Below are 23,558 nucleotides of genomic sequence, written 5' to 3' on the forward strand. Positions count from 1 at the left end.
ATTTTTCAATAAGTTTTACTTTGTTTGAAAGAAATCTTCGATTAATTGTATTATGAAATGGCTGCCTCGGCTTAGTCACTTATCCAGTCAACTACAACACGATTTTTGACTCCATTCCACAAATGACTTAGCCGGTATTAATTGTTGTTGTTGTAGCACTTCGTTAAGCACCGGTACGGTGTAGTCATTGAAGTAATATGTATTAATCTGCACAGGCTGGGCAACACCATTAAAACCGAAAGTACGTTTTCAAAAATTTCGTACCGCGAAAATAAGATACAAAGATTCTATCGCTTATTTGAGCGCAAAAATTTATTTGTGTAAAAATAGCATATGGTATATCCCATTTAAAAAGAAACCAACGCATGGAGTACCCTTTACTGTGGCAAATTCAGTAGTCAACCAATGTAGAAATACAAAATTATAAAATGATAAGAAATATTAAAATTCTAACAGCCAATCACAGTCGATTCGGCCCGAATACTCGATTCGAGTCGAAGAAAAAGTGTGGTCACAGAAGCTGTAATTTCGATATTATTTAACTATGTGGGCATCAGTAGGGGTTCAGTACAAAAAGCGGGTTCGCCACAAAAACACATTAAACAAATAGCCAACAAGCAATTTTAATATTTATATAAAAAAAAATCAAAAAAATAACTTTAAAAGTGCGTTTAATTGAAACCCTACTTAAAATATGTCCCAACCGAAGTATAAATTAATTAGTAATAATAATAATAGCGATACTGTGACTAGGGATGCTGATAAAACTGGATATTCCCTTGAAAAGTACTTACAGACAAGTCATTTTATAATTGTTTGTTTGCTATTTCTAACAATACAACTGATTTACACACAGTCGTGTCTCGATTTAACAAAGGTCGCTTATGACAATGAAAATGCAACGGAAGCGAGTGAAACTTTGAAAGAAAGTAAGCGGATAAATATCAATGTGTATGGAAGATTATAATATGTATGTATATGCATGTACGTATATTTAGTACAACTGTCTCGGAGTGCGGTGAACATAGAATAAATAACACTTTGACCAGAAAACGTCGAACAGAGAATGAGAGCGGAGGTCCAAGTATTTTAGATATTGCCGTAAATTTTTTGGAAAATAAGTTTATCTGTAGACTTGAGTTCAATAAAAAGAAAATTGCAAAAGTGAAATGAATGGAAAAATTATATATAATCTTTAAATAATAATAAATAAACGGAAAAATGATTGAGAATTATTCAATGTTTTAAATTTTAGTATAGAGTTTTTAAAGTGAAATATCTACTTTTTTCAACATTTAAATATTTTTTTTTTTAATTTTTTTTTACATACAAATTCTTTGCTTTACTTCTTATTATACTCAAGCCTAAAAATGAACCAATTTTCAGAAAATTTTTTGACAATGCTCAAAATATAGTACAAACGCTCCGTCTCCGAAAGTACCTTCTACTCAAATATGAACGAGACGGTATCAATAAAACGGTCCGCGGATGACATATGGCAAAAATAAATTTTTTGTTTTTGGTAAGACTATTATAAGCTTACATGGCAAATTTCAGCGTGATATGTCACATAGTTTGTTTTCTGTGCTACTGTAAACAAGTCAAGCTCGAGTGTGTTCTTCGAATTCTCTTTTATGACTTCATTTGTCTCAAAATGTTTTCCACGGAGCGGCAACTTGAGCTTGGGAAACAGGAAAAAGTCACATGGAGCCATATCAGGCGAATACGGTGCTTGCGAAACGATATTAACATTATTTTTGTTCAAATAATCGCGAACAAGACGTGATGTGTGAGCTGGTGCATTATCGTGATGCAAAACCATGACTGGTTGTCCCACAATTCCTTCCTTTTAAGACGAATGTTCTCGCGCAAACGCTTTAAGACGTCTAAATAATATTCAGCGTTAACCCATTTTGCGATTTGTGCGATTTTCAAGTACAATTTCCTTTACTTTTCCGATGTTTTCGTCGTTTGCTGGTGTTGCTGGACGACGTTCATGAGGCAAGTTTTCAACCGATGTACGGCCCTCTTTGAACGATTTGTACCACTGGAAAATACGTGCACGCGATAGAGCAGAGTCCCCATAGGTTGTCTGCAACATTTTTAAGGCGTCTGAAGCCGAAATTTTGTTGGAGTAACAAAATTTCAAACAAATTCTTTGAATTTCCATCGTTAAATTCGAAGAACACACTCGAACTTGACTTGTTTACAGTAGCACAGAAAACAAACTATGTGACATATCACGCTGAAATTTGCCATGTAAGCTTATAACAGTCCTACCAAAAAACAAAAAATTTATTTTTGCCACATGTCATCCGCGGACCGTTTTATTGATACCGTCTCGTTCATATTTGAGCAGAAGTTATTTGATGCGGTGCGAGCTTTTGGTAGCATAGAAAGAGGAATAGGAAATATAAGAAAAATATAAGGTGGAGAAGGACTTGGCTTGACTTGGTGTGTCCAACTGGCGCCAGTTAATTCGAGAAAGAAACAACTGGCGCGCTTGGTTCAACTCGACCAAACTCGCTCAAGCGAGAATCGCTTAGGTGCAACTCATTTGGTTCAAATAGGAATTTAAATGGAGTCCATTTGTTTCTAGCAGGGTGATCGCGATTGTGAATTTTAGTACATAAGTTTCAGCTTCTTCCTCTACTTTGAGTAGAGTAAATGTTTGAAAATCTGTGAAGTGGTAAGATCAGAGTTTATAAAAAAAGTGTTTAAAGCTTATAATAATGTGAAAATGTGACTATAAATTATTTACTAATGAAATTTCAAAATGTTTAAATTGCAATATTGCAATCTTACAGTGCTGGTGGCGTACAGTATGATAATATAAAATTTTACAACCAAGCAATTTGAAAAGATATACAGTGACACATATTCGTTTAAACTTAGACTCATTACTGCTCTGAAGCAGTTGTGAAGCAACGCCAACTATACACAGGGTCATTGCCGTCATTACTCGTTTTCTCTCATAAAACTGACTAAACTAACTAAAACTTCTAGAATTTTATGGCAAATGACCGAATAAATTTTTGGAGAACAAAAAAATCTGAGCTTTTGCAATTGCAAATAATGTCGCAAATACCATAATGATCCCACTGTGAAAGTTTATTTTCATCATCTGAATATGATTACTTCGAAGATCATGCCAGTAACAACTTACGGAGTCAGATCGGTCTGAATTGAATTTCTTCTCATTTAAGAAAAACAATTTTTTCCATTCGGTTGCCCAATGCATATGTTTGTGAGGGTTTGTAAAGTGGCTTCTTCCATTTAATGTACGCAATCGATCACAAAATATGGGGCACTTGATTTTTTTTACACTGGCAGATGCTGTCTTTGTATTTCAGTGGTATTGAATTTATTTGTGGTTTCCTTGTTTCTAATCGTCTCAATTTGTCCATTTGACTATTTTTGATTGCCTTTCGCCAGTTTTTTGATAGCATATTTTACTCTTTTTTTTAAGTTGCAAATGCGCTGGGATGTACCGCCCAGAGTTAGATTTAAGGAAGGCCTATAAGCTTCCATACTACTGCAGTGTATTCCACGCAGACCTAGCCTGTGTTACTACTGCGCCCAACTCCAAGGTTAAATTGTACACATAATAATTAGTCAGGCAGCCGTTGAAGCAATTGCATCGCTTAGTGTAACGTTCAAAAGGTTGGAAGTGATTTGGAAATACCATTTCTATTGGGTTCCTGGTCGTAAAGGCATTGAAAGGAATGAGATGAGAAATAAGATATTGAATAGACGATATAGCGAAAAACGGCATATCTCTATCTTCGGATCTTGTTAACGAATTACCAAAGACAATATGAATATTATACAACAAACTAGACGAAAACGTGATCAGAAAATTCAGGACAAGATAGCGTGCTGACGATACATAGCGCAGTAGGTGAGTAGGCTTATAAGATAGGAATCTCGGAAAGCGAGGAATGCAAGAAATGTTGGGAGCAGGACTCAAGAGAAACTGTACAGCATCTCCTTCGCGGATGTCCTGCGTTATTCCAACCACGCTTAAAATATTTGGGGGCACCACAGTTTGACAGATTGGAATACATCTCAGCAGTGGGCTGGAAATGTGTTCTTAATTTCGCAATAGAAACGGGCACCATGTGGATAAACTATTTCAAAACGCTGAAGAGCTTCAACTAACTAAAGAACTCCATCTAGTATCGCTATGAACCGAACCGGTGTCTATGCACAACTGCAAGTTAACCAGGTCAACCTAACCCTAACCTAAGTTGCAAACGACAAACTCAGTCTAATAGACGATTTGAATATTTGTGATAAATGTTAATTTAAATTTTTTATTCCTCCGACAAGTATTTTCCTTGTGACGCTGCTTGCTATAGAGGAAGTAAGCTTTTTTTACAATACAGCAAGTGTTCAAGTATTTTTCCTTTTCTTTTTGTTTTGTTTCGCCGAATATATTTTAGATGCAACAGTAGAGCAAATCGATACGCCGTCCAGTTCCTTATATTTTATAAAGAGATTTCTATGAAAATACGGCATGCCAACATTAGACAATCCGCCCTATTAGGCCCATCCATGAAATTTGAAAATGTTTAAATTGCAAGATTACAATCTCCATCTTGAACTTCATATGAAACATTCCGGACGTTAAGGTTTTCAGTGCTTTCTTCAGACGACAAATCTTACAGTTGAATAAATTGAAGAAAGCCACCACGTCTGGTATGTTTGATATGGAGTTCTAGTTTTAGCGCGCTTACCTTATTACAATTGCATGGAAGATGGACATGATTGTAAATTTATTTCGATAACAGTATTTTAAATAACCACAATCTCATTGCCGTTCCAAACATTTACATCAAGTTTCATTAAGGTATATTAATTTTTACTCAGAGTAGTCGATTCATAAGCAACTAAATGAAGAAATTTGTCAGATTTTAATTTTTAAAATTGTGCTTGGATGGAAAATGAAGGATATAATGTATATGCAATAAAGTTTGCTTGAGTTTTAGAAATGTACACACGTACGAGAAAGCTAAAAAGCAACCGTTGAAAAATAAAATAGTCAATTTTTGTTTAGGTGTTCAAATTTTCAAAAAGCTCGAAAATTTCGAAAGGCATTCGAGCGAGTAGAGAGTTTCGCGCACTGTTCGATATCCAGATATCTAGAACTCTACCCTGAAATCCCAATTCTATGCTAAAAGGCAGCATCCGACCGATGCACAGTGATTCAGGTATATGGGCTAATCGGACAAAAATCACTACTCCTGTATTACTTTACCGATTTTAATTTAATAAAAGCAGTTGTGTAGCTCATGTATAGAGTTACAACTGTAGCATGAAAAAAAAGTTCTGGGCTAAATTAGGAGGCAGGAAGTATAAACGAAAAATTTAAGAATATTAAACATTGAACTTTTAATAATATTAATTTATTTAAAACAATAATTTTTACTATACATTTCAAAAAATCAAAATTATGTTTCCTCTTTAATTAGCTAGGAATATTTTTAACGCATTCACCAACTTTATATAATAAACTTTAAATAATAAAAAAAAATATTTTTCAGTAGTACAAAAAAATATACTGAACATAGGAAAGGAAGAAAAAGAAAATTATTTAATATAGTAAGTCACTATCTGAAATATTTTCTAAATCAAATTGATTTACATTTTCCTCTAAAATATAGGTTTTAATATCCGAAAAATTAAAAGAATGCGAAGTGGTAGTATTTCTCAGAGAAGATATAAAGGGGTCTGATGTTACTAGTAAATATGTCATAATATCTTTATTAGTGTTTATTCTAGAATTTTTTCGTGTATGATAAAGACGACTATTTCGTACCTCCTTTTGCCTAGCTTCAAGTGCGTCGTCTGCCAGTTGCCCTATTGGTAAATCAAAATGTTTAAAGATCTCTTCGCCATGAACTAATAATTTATGGACACTGGAAGGCATATAAAACCAGTCATACAATTCAATGTAAAGCTCTCTTGTAGTATTTAAAAGTTCTCGAAAATTGTCGATGTTAATTTGCTTTCCAGAAGACACAACACGTAATATTTGAGAAAATTTAAAAATCAAATCCTCATCAATGCCCGTTATTTCAAAAGCTAGCTCCTCCAAGGTGTATTTTGAGACCAGTTCTTCAATTCGCCTCTTTTTAGTTTTCTCACTTGACCCCCCAAAAGCTACATAAGGTCTTTCACGAGAAGTACTTTGTTCAGCAAAATTGTTACCTGGAACAGCTGGTTTTCTTAAAATAGCTTTTAGTGATGAGGTCATATATATTTCAGAGTTAAGCCATTTGCTTTCTTTTGCTAAAAGCTGTTCTTTTCTGCGAAAATTTTTTTGCCATTTAATATTTATTTTTCCACGAAAAATTCCAACCGATTTTTCAAATTCCCGCTTAGTTGCTTTCGTGACAGTCTGAAGTCTCATTAGGTTTAGAACCTTTTCAACTAACTTATTCTTCCTTTGTTTTTTTGGGCAATGAAATCCATGTATCCACCAAATCTTTATTTTTTATATTTGACAAAGTACCTAAAAAATAAAAATTCGGAATAAAGTACAACTTTGCGCAAAAAAAGACCTATACCTTTAAAAACACAACAGTTTAAAATATCAAATAACAACAAATTTGGAAAGGCACCTTTTGGGACCTTTTACCAAAAATAGAGTTTTCTAAAAATAATGACTACTTTACAAAAAAAATTAAGAAAAATACCAAACATATATTAAAATATTGACATACCTTGCTAAATATTTGCCATAATAAACGAGTCAAACTATAAAATATCGAAACGTTCAGAACGAACTTCCATACAATAACAAATGTTGATCAAATCTAAAAAAACAAAATAGGATTTTATTTAGGTAGACTTTATCATAATTTTACTGATAAGGAAACAAAAAATAAAAATAAACATAAGGTGATTTTATTTGAGCAATATAATGAAGATTTTATTTCCATTTTAGTTTTTCTAAAATATTGCTTTTAATTTTTTGATTTTTGTCTATTGTTTAAATCACTGTGCGATGGTCTCCAATTCAAAATCAACGAAACCCAGCCCAATGCTTTAGTCGGGTAAACGACATTGAAAACTGGACCTCCCGGATCCGTGCCAACGTGCGAATTTGAATGATGTTCATCTCATTTATACATGTGTATTTCAAATAAAATAGAATTTTGATAATACCTCACAAAATGTACGTTTTGTTCTATTTCGACTCGCTCTTATCGAAAAACTTTATAAAAGTACATGCTTATATTTGTATAAATTTATATCTCCACTCCATTAGGATACATAGTAAATATCGGGTATGAAAAAATGGTGAGTAGTTGTCTGGAGTTAATGGCAGTATGAGGTTGTGTTGAAAACTTTGAAAATTAACTACTTGAATATTCTTGTTCCGCACCACTAAGACCTTTTTTCAGCTCAACTCTTACGGTTTTACTAAAAATGCTATTTATATGGAAAAATTAAGTTTTCATACCATCAAAAGTTGAAAAGTCGTATCTAAACTTGGCATATGTACATAAAGGCAAATTATATGACTTTTATAATGAAAAATTTCATAACAATGCGGATTCATATTTAGAGATTAATTTACGGTATAGGGGACGCTCGACAATCATGACAAACAAAAACTTGATATTTCATATTTCATTACAGATAAAGACACAAAAATTGTAATTCATTTGAAGAAAAGTGAGAATTTAGTTGCCATTTGGTAAATAACTTATAACTCAACAATAGTAGTATTTGTTATTGTAAAATTTGATTTTCCAAGAGCCAGTGGCTACAGCAATTTTATTTTTCTTATAATCACTACATGACCTCTATTCTATATGTGATAAATAAAGTTATTCGCCATTGAAAACAGCGACCAGTTCAACTTTCCGATTTCATTCATAAACTGTATATGGACACGTATATACATACAGAAATTACATACATACATATGCATACCATAAAAAATTCTTTGTTACTGACCAAACTTATCGTTTAAGAATATATGTACACTTGAGTTCAAAATAATAGTAGCGCAACATATATCAAAGTTTTCTCTATTCATTTATTTTAATTTCAATTTAATTTTCATTTCTTAAAAAAAAATTAGTTTCTACCACAACAAAAGCCATATAACCCAAAATTTCAAACCAACAAACTTCAATCAAAATTTTTAATATGAGTAATACACCAACTTTTGTAACTATCGTACGCAAAGAGGTCCTTGATCTAACAATCGAACATACTCCGAGCAGGGAGCTACAGGGCCGGCACTCGAAATGTAACCAATTAAAAAGGCCATAAATTTAGTTTGGAAAATTTCTTTTATTGAATTCAAAGTAAAAAATGTGTGAAAATAATACAAAATTAAGAATCAATTTACTTTTGCTCGATATGACCACCTTTTGCCTTGACTATGGCCTTGAGGAGGTTCAGACACGAATCTCAACCTGCCCGAATGTAACTTTGAGGTAGTTTGGTCTACTCGCAGACAACGGCTTTTTTCAGCGCCTCGAGACTATTGAGTCTTTTTGTTCGCACTTTGTTCTCCAAAATGGTCCAAAGAGAATAATTCATCGGTTTTCTTCTGGTGAGTTTGAGAGCCATTGTGTGGACGTTATGAAGTTCGCAACGTTGTTTTTTAGCCATTCTTGGTTCACTCGAGCTTTGAGAGACGGTGCCGAGTCCTGTTGATATGTTCAACCTCCAGAATACTTTCCCACTAATATTTCGTATTAACCTTGACGCCAGACTTGATGAAAACTATTGGAGAGCGCCCATCTGCGGTTACAGCGGCCCCAGTCATTACCTGTGGTCGGTGCTACCTGCTGGTGATTTCCGGAGATTTCGCTCAAGTCGCATATTCACTTTTTTAACCATTTCACGTGACGTTGCAGTCTTTTGATGACCACTTCCATGACGTTTCGCGATGCTACCCGTATCATTGTAACGAGTAATGGTGCGATAAACAAAAACTTTATTTACTTTAAAGTGCTCGAGCTCACGAACAATCGCTGGCTGTGTTTTCCAGCCAAATATAATGCAATCACACTATTCCGTTTGAAATCCATTACTGATTTTCTTTTTTCACGTTTACTCCCGGTTGTAAAAAATACTCCGTACTGCCATTTAGCCAACTAACAGAGAAAGTGTTGGGCATCAGCTGCGCGAGCGGTCTGAAGTTGGTTACACTTCGAGTGCCTGACCCTGTAGTAAGTAATTGATGGTTTCCTATGTCCGATATCCGCTCATAAATAATAAGATTTAGCATTGGGGGCTCACCAGAGAAAGACACCAAGAAAGACAGATTAGTATTAAAACTTACGAAATCTAAAAAAATACTTAGGCCAACTAGGTTTGGATGAGAACACAATATAGTTGTAACCACTGTGAAAAGTATTAATATGGATACTTTTAACGCATATGTAAACACTGCCAAAGACGATCTGGTAGAATACTGAGCTACATATATCAATTGAGAGCTACAGTGTGCATGCTTCAAATTGATCAGCATGAATCGGAGACAAGTTCGAATACAAACGCAGTCGAGCTCTTAAAAAAAATAAAATAATTATCGGCGCGTACACTTCCGTTAGGTATTTGGCCCAGCTCTTCCTCCTATTTGTGGTGCGCGTCTTGATGTTATTCAACAGTTTTAAGCCTGCCGTTCGGAGGGAAATAGTTTTTTATGAAGAGCTTTTTCATGACAGAATTACATTGCCTGCCGAGGGGCGACCGAAACAATGAAGAGATTAGAAAAATTAAACATTGAAACTGCTAAAAGTTTTTGAGAAACATTGCTACCACCAGCTGGTACCGCATCGAATACTTTCAGAGCCGGAGCATTGCCAAACATTTTTCTGAAAATTGGTTTATTTGTAGACTTGTGTAATATAAATATAAATATATAATAAAGTAAATTAATTTTTTAATTAATCATTTTAAGATTTATATTTTGGTGTTTATAAGTTTGTCAGTTTATTTACAAATTTTATTTTTTGTTTGAAATACCTCAAAAAATGAGAAAACAATCTGCGAGGAATTTTTTTTTAAAGAACGCAAAAAAAGACGATAACACCACATATGAAGCCATAAATAGGACTCTAGTAGAGAGATATGTAAGTTAAATTTTCATTTATTAATTTGAGTTTTTAAAAAATATTGCGTGGACAGGAGTCCACGTCTTTTCTGTTTATTGTTCACTTAAAAACTAAATTTACAAAATATTCTTACTTCTATATTACAACTAGAATTTGGCCAGGTCACGTTGCATCAGCATGTGCTGGGAAAATTCGTAAGTTTGGGAAATGCACGGTCAGCGCTTTAGTCTTGCGCGTGTGGTGTCGTTTACCCGTGAGACGCAACTTTGTGATATGTTCACAATATGATACATGATATTATATTATGTGCCATGAACATGTGTCATGGTAACAAACCCCCCCCTAAGATTCAAACGTCCTCGTTTGAAGTCTTGTTGAAAATTTGGTTAAGTCCTTTTATTGCAGCCTCCGTTAAATCGATGGACCGTGTTTCTTTGTTTTTCCTAGGTGACAGGATTAATTTGTTTGAAAATATGGCAATGATTATAAGTATTATCATAACGCTGATGCTTGCAGCATACTTGAGCCGATATGACGATCCTGTTAGTCTAATTTCTTTTGTATTATTGAAATTTAATTGTTTTAGCATTTCTAAAGAAAGAATTTCTTCACTTCTGTTTGATATCGATATTGGTTGGAGAATAGCAGGTAGGGGTTTGTTCGTTGATTTTTGCCCATTGAAAAATTTCTTTCCGTTGATTTGAATGGTGGCGTTATTGAAGTGAATCACAAAAGTACCGTTAAGAGTTGTATAGTCTTCATTTATTAGGACACCGCCCCTGAAATCGTTTAGGAATATAACTCCAGGTGACAGCTCCTCGAAGTCTGGGATGTGCTGGCTATTTGTGACTGTGCAGTTTGGCAAACGACTTGTTAAAAGGTTACTAATACAATAATCATTACTTAAATCTAGCAAATTATCCCTTAAACATATTTGTAATGAGTTATATTCTTTACAATTGCTTTTTATTCCATAAATAATTTTTTCGCAGTTAAGAATTGAATTGAAACTGATTTTGTTAATATTGTTGTTTTTCTTTACCGCTCTGATATCAATAGTTTGACAAATTTGATTTTCCACAGTTGGTAAACTTATAATATAAATGATTGTCTTGCCATTAGTCGCTATTTTAATTTCAGAAAATTCCAGAGCTTCGTCCAAATTTACAAACGGGATGTTATCTTTATCAAAAATTTTTTTTGCAATATCGATTTCTTCGGTTGACATTATGTATGAATTTATTATATTGGCTTTTGCCCAATGTATCGCATAAGCGATATTTACGATTTCCTCTTTCATAATTTCTAATTTGTATTTTAATTTCAAAAATGATTCTATTTCTTTACCTTCGTTGTTTTGCATATCTTTCATAATATGGTTTGTGATATTTGTGATTTCATTAACTTTTTCTATCGTAAGCTTATTAATAAGAACTTGATTATTGTTATTTTCTAGAAGGTTATTTAATTTGTTTACAACTATTTCATGGTCTTCATGGTCTGGACTTCCTGCAATCCATTTCCATGCACTGCCCAAAAAATTTAGTGATCTTTTAGATTTCCTATCTGTTCTTAGGTTATTAATATGGGCCTTTATTTGAGTTATTAAAAGTGATATGAAGGGGTAGTTCGGGTTTCTGTAGAATGTTTCTGTTTTTGCCGTTGCTTCTATATGTTCCAGGATTTCTGTGTATTTGTCAATATCTATTTCGTGTATTATCCTAAATTGTCCTGTCTGTAGTTTTGCTGTTCCTTTTTCTATTGTGATTAATTGGGAGTTCGAGTAGTCTAGTATCTGCACCTCTGCGAGGCACAGTGGTAAAAAAAACCTGAAAAAAAAAATGTTGTAGTTAGTTCCGTATTCTGCTCTTGTGAATGATTTGTCCTCTTTCAGTCACTAACGTGCTATTCCTATCTTCCTTAACTATTTCTTTGCTATAAGGTTTACTTAGCTTAGTACCTAATCTTCTATTTTTCTTAACAAAAATTACCTGTCCCGGTAAATATATTTTATTTTCTTGTTTGTTTTTATTGTGGTAGTCGATGTCCTTTCTTTGTTTTTGTGCTATCTTTTCTAAATTGTTTTGACGTGTCCTTTCAATGTCTTCTGGTGTGAAGGTCACGTTTCTGCAAAAAAATAGATCTACAGGTCTCTTTTCGGTAACGGAATGGACACTGTGGTTGTATTCAGATACTGCCCTCTCTAGCAGCTCCTCGAAATTTCTATGCCCGCCATTCTCCTTAATGCAGCGCATTATTTCCGTCAGCGTGGAATGGAATCTTTCCACTTGTCCATTTGCCTGACTTTTATAAGGTGGAGTAGTATAGACTTCAATTGCTAGCTCGTCCCTCATCATAAACATAATTGAATTAGAGTTGAGTGATGGCTCATTATCTATTACGACAACTTTCGGGACGCCAAAGGAGAACAGAATTTCTCTTAAAGGTCTTCTAACGTCTTCTATAGATCTGCTATTTAACATTTTTGTTACCGCGTATTTCGTAAACTTATCTAAAGCGGTCATAACTCTTTTACCCTCTGTCAGGAATATGTCTATGTGTATTGTGTGACCAGGGAAAGTTGGTAGTGGAGTTGCTGCCAGTTTTGGTTGGTTGGGGTGTCTTTCGTAGTTACTTTCTTTGCATACCGTGCAATTGGCTACAAGCCGCTTAATCTTGTTCGTCATACCGGGAAAATAACTTTTTTCAAGAATTTGAATTTTATTCTCTTTATCGTTTCTGTGGGCTCTTAAGTGCTCCCTCAGGATAATTTCTTCCTGTTCTTGTTCGTTAACAATGTCCTCAACTATTTTTTGTGTATATCGGCATTTGAAGTTTCTAAAATGTAGTGGATAGATGTTTTGGATTAAACCCATCGTTCTCTCATTTGTATGAATTCCGTTTATAATCGATGGATTCAGATATCTTTTGAGGAGCGCCAAAATATTTTGCTCATTGAACTGTGGCTCCTTGATTACGTGACGATGCATCGTTGGAAAAACTATCTTAAACTGGTACGAAGCTGTGTCCGCTTCCTCAAGGAAAATTTGGTTCTTGAAGGCATTCACTGGCGCTTCTGTACAGGGTATAAGGTCATGGCCTGAACTTTCGTCACTATGGGTAGTAGGCGTAAGCGAGTTGACTTGGTTTAGTATCCTCGAAAGTGCATCTGCTACTACGTTTGATTTTCCCGGTTTATATAATAATTCATGATTATACTCCTCTAATATCGCTTTCCATCTCTTCATTTTGCTATTTGCGTTTTTGTGGCTGAGTGCATAGGTCAATGGTTGGTGGTCGGTAATTATTTTTACTTTCTTCGAACCGTACAGATAGCTTCTTAGGTTGTTTAAAGACCAGATTATAGAAAGCATCTCTTTCTCGTTAGTTGCATAACTTTCTTCCGTTTTATTAAGAGTCCTCGAGATGAAGGTTATTGGGCGATTTTCTTGCGATAGGACGGCTCCTATAGCAAAGTCGGATGCATCCGTTGTAAGTTCGAAGTCTTTTTCAAAGTTGGGATGTGCCAGGATAATATCCCTTGATATTAGAGCATTTTTAATCTTATTGAATGATTCGATAGCTTCCTTATTAAGGTTTATTTCTAACTTCCTTGAGTTTCTTTTTGAAGTATTTCCAGCTTCTCCGCGAAGTAGCGTCGTCAAGGGCTTGGCAATTTTGGAGTAATCCCTAATAAATCTCCTGTAATAGCCTGACATTCCTAGGAAAGATCTCAACTCCTTCAGAGTACGGGGAATTGGGAATTTTGCAACGGCTTCAACCTTTTTGGGGTTTGTTTTTATTCCTTCTGAACTGATGACATATCCTAGGAATTCTACTTCCTGTTTGGCGAATTCGCATTTGCTTAATTGTACTTTCATATTCGCACTTTCTAATGTTTTAAATACCATTTCAAGATTTTCCAAATGCTCTTCCTCGTTCCTGCCGAAAATTATAACGTCGTCAATGTAGACGTAACATCTGACTCCTATATGTTGACGAAGGATATCATCTAGTGCTCTTTGGAAGGTTGCGGGGGCATTCTTCAGCCCGAAGGGTAGGCGGAGGAATTCATACTTTCCATTATTAACGGAAAAGGCAGTCTTTTCTATATCTGACTTCCGTAGCGGAATTTGATGAAACCCGCTTTTGAGGTCAATTACTGTAAACAATTTGTTGTTACCGAGGTTTGCTAGGACCTCGTTAATTTCGGGAATGGGGTATTTATCTGGGATGGTTACTGAGTTGAGCTTTCGATAATCAATAACCATACGGTATTTCCTCTCGCCGGATGCATCTGGTTTTTTGTTAACTATCCACACAGGAGAGTTATATGGAGATTTAGATTTTCTTATAATTCCGTTGTCAAGGAGTTCTTCCACTTGCTTTTCTATTTCTGCCTTCAAAGCCATGGGATAGGGGTAAGGCTTGGAATACACAGGATTATCATTAATAGTTCTGATTTCGCCTTTAACTAGAGTGGTGTATGTTAATTTTTCGTCAGGATCAGAAAACAAATTTGGGCATTTTGCAATAATATTATTTATTTTCCGTTGATGCTCTTCAGGGAGATGTGGAATTTCTAATTTGACATTATTAACTTGCTGGGATATTCGCTGCTTGAGTGGGATAACAATCCCTGGAAAAATCGTCATTGTGCCTTTTTCGGTATCTATGATCGCTTTTAGTTTTCTGAGGGTGTCGTTGCCGATGATCCCATGAAAAGAATTCAGGGGTGGCAGAATAAAGAACTTAATTTTTTCTATATTTGGTCCGAAAATTTCTATAAATGTATGATGTGTTATTTCAATATTACCCGCAACTGATTCTACTTTAAATGGCTTATTTGGTAGTGGATTTCTTATCCTAGTTGATTGAATATAGTTCTTATTGGATCCTGTGTCAATAAGAAAATCCAATTGGTCCCCACGCCTTGTTGTAAATTCATAGTACGGAAGTGAGGACGGCGTTAGTCTAAAAAATTAATTAGGTCTACTTCGGAGTGGTTTTGTTCGCTAGTATTCAAATTGCTTTGCCCTTCTGGAGCTCCGATTACATGCTGCATTGCTTCGTAGTAGTCGTCATGTGAATTACCGTAATAACTCTGATTTGGGTTTGGCTCTGTAGGATAATTGGTTACATTTTGTGACACTGCATTTGCGTGAAAAGTACGTTGCATTTTATTCGGAGGGCGAATATATTGAGAAGATAGTGGACGTTTCTGCGGTTGAGTGTTTTGATTAGGACTTGGCCTATTTTGGTAGTTAATCTGTCTAGAGTGTAGAGAAGAATCTACATCCATTGCGACTGGTGGTTTTGGGGGTAAGTTGGAGCGATTGTTGAATCCTTGATTTAATTGTTGTTGGGGGCGTATTCCAAAGTTGTTGTTAGACTGATAATTATAATTTGGTCTACTATTATAATACGTTGGATTACCCTGGTTCGGTTGCGTCCGGGGTGTCGTGTTAAATGGCCTATTGTTGTAATTGTTTACTTGTCTCGGAGGATAGTTATACCGTTGCGGGGATACCGCATATGTAAGTTCAGGATAAAAAGGGCGGTTGTTTGACATATTTTGCCGTGGAGGTCGCGGCGGCGGTTGATTTAATGATCTATGCACGTTATGTGCATGGTTCATACGAAAGGACATGTTGTCTAATTTTTGACAGAGATGAAGGGCTTGAGGCAAGGTTGTAGGTTCACGGATGCTAAGGAGTCGCGGTAAGTCGCCATTTAGTCCCCTGATGAATGTATCGAGAGCTTTCTCCCGATATGAGTTCGTCATCGTCCTTATGGACTCGTCGCCAAGATCCAAGCATGAGATCTTGTCTAAAATAAGCGAAAGGTGTTGGTAAACTTTTTGGTAAAAAGTTGCAATGTCATCTTGTCGTTGAGCCAAGGTGGTCAATTGGTACTCAAGTGTACCAATATCTCTCTTATCCGAATAATGCATCATTAAGCATTTGCGGATTTGAGCCCAGTCTAACGGAGTACTGTAGGACTCCAAAGCGGTGTCAGCATCGCCGACGATTTTATGACGTATAATGTGTAGGATGGAAAAATATTTAGGAGTGTCTTTCAAAGTTTCGTATGCTCTTAAGATCCTGTCCACACTTTTCCGCCAGGAGCTAAATTCCCCTGGTTTACCTGAAAATTCCCGTAGACATTTGACCATGTCGGGAATCCTGTCTATTTCGTGCATATTTCCTACATTTAAAGCTATATTACAGTCCTGTCCACTAAACTCAGTAATGTTTGGTGTATTTAATCTGTCGAGCACTTCGCGCACTATTGTTTCGACAACAGTAGTGTTAATGGAAGAGGATGGTTTTGTCTGATTGCTACCGTAATCAAGCCGGAGCTGGCTCAGTTGCTCTACTAACTGTTCAGCAGATTCTGTCATTTTTTTTTTTTTTTTGTTCTCTTTAGCTCCAAGTAAAATTGATCACCTACGAAATTTTTCACTAATAAAAAAAATCTATTTTTTCCTTTTCTCAGGATTTTTACGAAATATTCTTTTCAAAAATATTAATTTTCTTACTTTCCGCAAATTTTACAAATATATAATTTTTCCACTTTTTTCTTTTTTTTAAAAAAATATCAGTTTTTCTTAAATTTTATAAAAATATTTTCCTTTTCCCAGGATTTTTACGAAATATTCTTTTCAAAAATATTAATTTTCTTACTTTCCGCAAATTTTACAAATATATAATTTTTCCAAAAATATCAGTTTTTCCTCAAATTTTATGGAAATATTTTTTCACTCTTACAAATGTTAATTTTTTTAATTTCCTCAAAGTTTAAAAATTTTTTTCACTCTTTAATTCTTTTTTAAATTTTCACTAATTTTTTTTTTCACAATATTTTTTTTTATAATTAAGAAATAATATATCTTAAAAGTAATCTCACATTAGGGTCCAGCGCTGCATGTGGATGTTTGTTGGATGCTTCAGTATTCTCCTTTTTCCTGTGGTACTCGGGTCCTTCGGCGTCACTTGTTGTCCCACTTGTCTCTCGCGAATTGTCGCTTTTACTTCACTTTATTTTTTCTAGCTTACTCACGACGTTTCGCGTAGCCGTACTTTTTATTTTTCGGGCTTTTATTACTTTTCGCGCGCGGTCCCTGCTCGGGCGCCAGTTAAATTTTCATTTATTAATTTGAGTTTTTAAAAAATATTGCGTGGACAGGAGTCCACGTCTTTTCTGTTTATTGTTCACTTAAAAACTAAATTTACAAAATATTCTTACTTCTATATTACAACTAGAATTTGGCCAGGTCACGTTGCATCAGCATGTGCTGGGAAAATTCGTAAGTTTGGGAAATGCACGGTCAGCGCTTTAGTCTTGCGCGTGTGGTGTCGTTTACCCGTGAGACGCAACTTTGTGATATGTTCACAATATGATACATGATATTATATTATGTGCCATGAACATGTGTCATGGTAACATGTATATAAATAATACTCTCGCTCAATGGATGGGTAGCATAACGGTGAATACACCCAGAGCATGCCCGTAAGGTGGGGTAGTATCACCGCTAATGTGGATCATAGTAGCCTATGCTGACGACATAGACAAAACGACAGTAGGTAGAGGGAAATTTGAAGAAACTCTATGTAACAGAATTCAACCAGGGTCGAAACTAACTAAAAGATCAAAAGGTGATGTGTTAAGGTGGGACTGTTCATAGATCCAGCAAAATCGACTATTGTTATTATTATTATTATATTATATTAAATCAATTTACTTAGATGGAATTGAGATGAAAATACAAAAGAAAGTAACATTTTTGGGTTAACATTTGACCAAAATTTACTACGAAAGGCAGACATAGAAGAGATAGCAAGAAAGTCCATTATAATATTCACCATGTCTAAATCGATTGCGGGGAAACTTAATAACAGTAATAAACACACTAACGAAGTTATATAGGCTTGCGTGGGTATGCATAACGGGAGACATGCGTACTTATATATGTTCCACGGCATCAATGAATTTTCTTCTAGAGCCCACACCTCTTCGCATTCATATACTACCTAAGAACTACCAAAACGACCATCAGCCATTCATCAAAGCCGCAAGAAGTTTGATATTCTTGCTGAACTAATCCCTGAGAGCTCAATGCTTCAAGACTGAGCTGCAAGATAAAAAAAAACCCTAAAACCTGCAAGACAGAAGAAACGAGAGGCCGAAATACGTGAGTGCGAGGAGCTTGAGATGCTGGCCAATAGGAACAACGCCCGAAAATTCTACCAGAAAGTTCGGCGGCTTACAGAAGGTTTTAAGACCGGGGCGTTTTCCTGTAAGAACAAAGACGGCGATCTGGTGACTGACGTACAGAGCAATCTAAAATTATGGAGGGAACACTTCTCGAACCTGTTAAACAGTGACAGCTGCGCATGTCATAGAGAATGTGAAGATCCCGATACCCCAATCGATGACGACGGAATTGTAGTTCCGTTACCCGATCATGACGAGGTGAGAATAGCGATAACGCGCCTAAAGAACAACAAAGCCGCGGGCGCCAACGGACTCCCGGCTGAGCTATTCAAACATGGCGGCGAGGAGCTGGTAAGGTGCATGCATCAGCTCCTATGCAAAATATGGTCGGATGAAAGCATGCCTGCCGATTGGAATTTAAGTGTGCTCTGCCCAATCCATAAGAAGGGCGATCCTGCAATTTGTGCCAATTACCGCGGGATTAGTCTTCTAACTATCGCCTATAAGGTTCTAGCGAGCGTATTGTGTGAAAGGCTGAAGCCCACCGTCAACCAACTGATTGGACCTTATCAGTGTGGCTTCAGACCTGGAAAGTCTACCATCGACCAAATATTCTCAATACGCCAAATCTTGGAAAAGACCCACGAAAGGAGAATCGACACACACCATCTTTTCGTCGACTTCAAAGCTGCATTCGACAGTACAGAAAGGAGTTACCTGTATGCCGCTATGTCTGAATTTGGTATCCCCGCAAAACTAATACGGCTATGTAAGATGACGTTGCTCAACACCAGCAGCGCCGTCAGAATTGGGAAGGACCTCTCCGCGCCGTTTGATACCAAACGAGGTTTCAGACAGGGTGACTCACTGTCGTGTGACTTCTTTAACCTGATGTTGGAGAGCATCGTACGAGCCGCAGAACTTAATCGCTCAGGCACAATATTTTATAAGAGCGTACAATTGTTGGCGTATGCCGATGATATCGATATCATCGGCCTTAACAACCGCGCTGTTAGTTCTGCCTTCTCCAAACTGGATAAAGAGGCAAAGCGAATGGGTCTGGTGGTGAACGAGGACAAAACGAAGTACCTCCTGTCTTCAAACAAACAGTCGGCGCACTCGCGTATCGGCACCCACGTCACTGTAGACAGTTATAATTTTGAGGTTGTAAAAGACTTCGTGTATTTGGGAACCAGCATTAACACCTATAACAATGTCAGCCTTGAAATCCAATGTAGAATCTCTCTTGCCAACAAGTGCTACTTTGTACTAAGTAGGCAACTGAGCAGTAAAGTCCTCTCTCGACGAACAAAACTAACACTCTACAAGACTCTCATCATGCCCGTCCTGACGTATGGCGCAGAAGCTTGGACGATGACAACATCCGATGAAGCGACGCTTGGAGTGTTCGAGAGAAAGATTCTGCGTAAGATTTTTGGACCTTTGCACGTTGGCAACGGCGAATATCGCAGACGATGGAACGATGAGCTGTATGAGCTTTACGACGACATAGACATAGCGCAGCGAATAAAGATCCAGCGGCTACGTTGGCTGGGTCATGTCGTCCGAATGGATACAAACGCTCCGGCTTTGAAAGTATTCGATGCGGTACCAGCTGGTGGTAGCAGAGGAAGAGGAAGGCCTCCTCTGCGTTGGAAAGATCAGGTGGAGAAGGACTTGGCTTCACTTGGTGTGTCCAATTGGCGCCGGTTAGCACGAGAAAGAAACGACTGGCGCGCTTTATTAAGCTCGGCCAAAATCGCGTAAGCGGTTATCGCGCCAATTAAGAAGAGAAGAAGAAAACCTGCAAGATAAAAAAGACCTTCCTCACCGAGAAAGATGCAGGGGCTGGTGGCTGCAAATCGGGGGAAAGATATTCGGAAGCACTAGACAAGAATATAACTATTTTTCTAGCGAAACTTTGCACAATGGAAAGATACGCTCACATTAACCTCGAACTCAACTCTGATAACAGTAGCATAGCTTTCCTTACCGATGGCCACGCAGCAATCAAGGCTCTCAATTCTTTTCAGGTTACATCAAAACTGGTGCTGGAATGTCTTGATAAATTTTTAGGCCACAGCTATTAGTTATCATATGGGTCTCCATTGGTTTAATAGTTTATGCAAAGTTTGATGCTTTAAGTAATATAGTTTTTGTTGTAGTAGAATCTATATTTTTATAAAAAAAATAACAAAAGAAATAAATACAAAAAACTAAAAAAAAATGTATAAAAAATAAATAAATTGTGAACACAAGTGTACATATCTGGACTAAATAAATACGCATTTAACTACATTATTAATGTTTGTTTTAACAATTCATAAATTCATAAATAAGTAACTATAAATGCATGTACATATGTGTTTGCATACTTCCACAGAAGCACAACGTTTATCAGCATCCCCATTAAACTTCACAAATGCAACGCAAAACAAGAAAACAAAGATTGTGCAACCGCCAGCGAAATATTTCATATACACCTCTCAATGTCATGTGCCATATGTGGATCCCTTCGGAGAGGAAGTGCTCAAACTCTTTAACCCAAAAAAATTCAAATACACCGACTGCACTGAGGATGAGGCATTCATTACGCCCAATTATCAGATAAATGCACGCCAATACTTTTTACACATGAATTTTCCGGCTATTGAACGAGCGGTAAAGGTTCTAAATGCCAGTGTTACAAATGTTAGTTGCTGTTATCGACAAATCGTGCGAGCAGGAAGTGATGGATCAGCTGACGACAAGTACAAGTGAGTAATTGACAATTGTGGTGTGCATCCATACCAAGCGGCCTAGTTACGTTCCGAAAAAGTTGCTCGTAAAGCGAAAGGTCATTTAATAAATCCGTTATTTTCATTAAATCCATACGAATTCAATCAGATCGATTTAAATAAAAAAATATTATATATATGTGTTTAAAGGCTTTAGTTCATCAGACAGGCTATTCTTTGTATTTACTTACCCAACAAACTTGTCATGTCGGTATCCTTGCCGCGGGGATGAGGCTTAAGTGGTTAGTTAACCCCATGTTATGGAGATTAACTTACCACGAACTAAGAGGGCAGCTCCATATAGGAATTGGGTACCCACTCTATGTGGTGAGTACCGTACCGACAACCTGGCAGGAGGTATAAAATGCATTTTCTACAATGTGGAGGCTAACTATGGATCTCTTTGCACGAGGTAACCCACTTTCGGAAAATCCTCCCGTCGAGCAATCGACAGCTCGGGCTTGGATGTGCAGGCCCGAACCCCAGACCCCCTATGACCGGAACTGACCCCCAGGGTTCCGGAGGAAGCACACTACTAGTGGTGAAACATGGCACATTGGCTATGCCAATGGAGAGTCAAGCGATACACCGTCGTTGAAACGATCTGAAGCAACTGAACAAGTTGTGGAGGATGTGGAGATGGCGGACAATCTCTCAGTAGACTCAGATGGATCTCTGGTACCGAGTAAGTCTTTTACAACGGTCAAACCTGGTGCGAATCAGGTAAGTACCGGTAAAAAGACTGAAGTTATTGGAGAGTCGAACGCAGGTGTTGGTCTTTCCGCAAGGCAGATCAAATGAAGAAGTCAGAAGGCGAAGCAAGCCGAAGCATTAGCTAAAGTAAGTACTCAAGCTCCGTCAACTTCGACACGTGTAATGGAAACGGGAAAGCGTGGCAGAACAGAGGATTCCTCTGTAGCGTTGCACTCTTCCAGAAACGAAACGGGGTCTATGCCAACGACCGGGAAGAGGAGAAAGGCAAAGAAGAGGAAAGTCGAGAGACGGAAGTCGAAAATGCCTGTCTCCCCGACCCAATTCAAGGCAGACAAACCTTTACCTGACAAGGCAAAGGCTAAGGGACCTCAAACGTCGAATGACACTCTTCCGTCAACGTCTGGCGAATCATTCGCGAGAATGGCAGCAAAGGCAATGACGGTGGAGATACATACCGACAAACAAGACGGTCTACTGTCCAAAGGGCAGCAAGACTATCTTGACAGCTATCTTTGGTAAGCTATCAGTGAGTCTAAAGACGCCCCGACTTTCGAGGGTAAAAGCGTGGTGGACGGCAACGTAAAGGTGCACTTTTCCAATGCGTTTTCCCGAGAATGGCTGGAAAAAGAGATAGCAAAAATTCCAGTCTGCAAAAACAGCACGTTCAGTCTTGTTGAGAGTAGCAAAGAAAGCCTGGTATGAGCGAGTGCCTGGATTCCGTGTCCTTCCTGTAGTTCAGCAGAACTCCTCACACGCATCCGTGTTCAGAACAAAGATCTTGACACGACTCTCTGGGGAGTATAGTCGTGCACCAGGCAGAAATCCGCTATTACTGGAAGAGGGGTTCTCTTTCTGATCATCGTCTTATCGAATTCCGACTGGGAATTGATACAATATCAATACCTTTCGGTAGGAATCCTCGAAATGTGGACTGGGACAGGTATGGTAAGCTTGTAACAGAGTGATTATCAAACCTGTAAAAACTCAAATCAATGGAAATGATTGAAGATGCTACTAAAAAATTAGAAGGTACTTTAATCAAATGCTTTGAGGAACTGTGCCCACTCAGGCAAAGTAGATAGGGGAAAGTGGTTTCTTGGTGGAACCCTGAACTGTCAAAACTTCGTGTACGGTTCAGAAAACTTCTTAATAAGGCCTTAAAGGCCCAAACAGAAGAGGACTGGGCTAATCATCGACTTACACAGAGAGAATATAACCAAAAAGTACGGCAATTCAAACTTGAATCCTATAGAAATTTTTGCAGTAACGTCGAAGAAATGAGGGAAACAGCGAGACTTTGTAAGGTCCTTCATCTAGATCACTCAGTAAGACTGAACCCCATTCGAAAACCTGATGGTTCATACACCATTTCCAAATTGGAAACGTTTAATGCTCTACTCGAAACCCATTTTCCGGGTAGTAGAACTCTCTCTCTGAAGTAGAGAGAGGCATGCTGGTATATTGCTAGTCGGATAGTGACAAAAGAATCGGTAAGGTTTTCCTTGTCTTCCTTTGAGAACTTTAAGTCCTCTGGACCTGACGAAATATATCCAGCAATGCTTAAATAAGGAGGAGACAGGCTGATTGAGGCCCTGAAAAGGATCTTCACAGCCTGCCTTGCACTACCATCCCAATGGTGACGCGTAAGAGTAGTATTTATTCCGAAACCAGGAAGAGACGACTATTCCTTAGCAAAAAGTTTTAGACCAATCAGTTTGACATCGTTCGTGTTGAAAAGTCTAGAACGAATGGAAAATTA

At 37.1% G+C, this 23,558-nt stretch overlaps 1 protein-coding gene across 1 annotated transcript in view; it reads left to right on the forward strand.

Annotated features, from left to right (window-relative positions):
- The first annotated feature begins 596 nt into the window (after positions 1-596).
- Positions 597-23,558, forward strand: part of LOC129253259 (uncharacterized) — a 29,240-nt gene continuing 6,278 nt past the window's right edge. The window contains exons 1-2 of the mRNA XM_054891558.1: positions 597-929; positions 20,692-21,064. Coding sequence (XP_054747533.1) covers positions 695-929; positions 20,692-21,064 — 608 coding nt within the window. The 5' untranslated portion in view covers positions 597-694. The remainder of the gene's footprint in view (positions 930-20,691; positions 21,065-23,558) is intronic.

The sequence above is a fragment of the Anastrepha obliqua genome, chromosome 1, assembly GCF_027943255.1.
Source record: "Anastrepha obliqua isolate idAnaObli1 chromosome 1, idAnaObli1_1.0, whole genome shotgun sequence".
NCBI lineage: Eukaryota > Metazoa > Arthropoda > Insecta > Diptera > Tephritidae > Anastrepha > Anastrepha obliqua.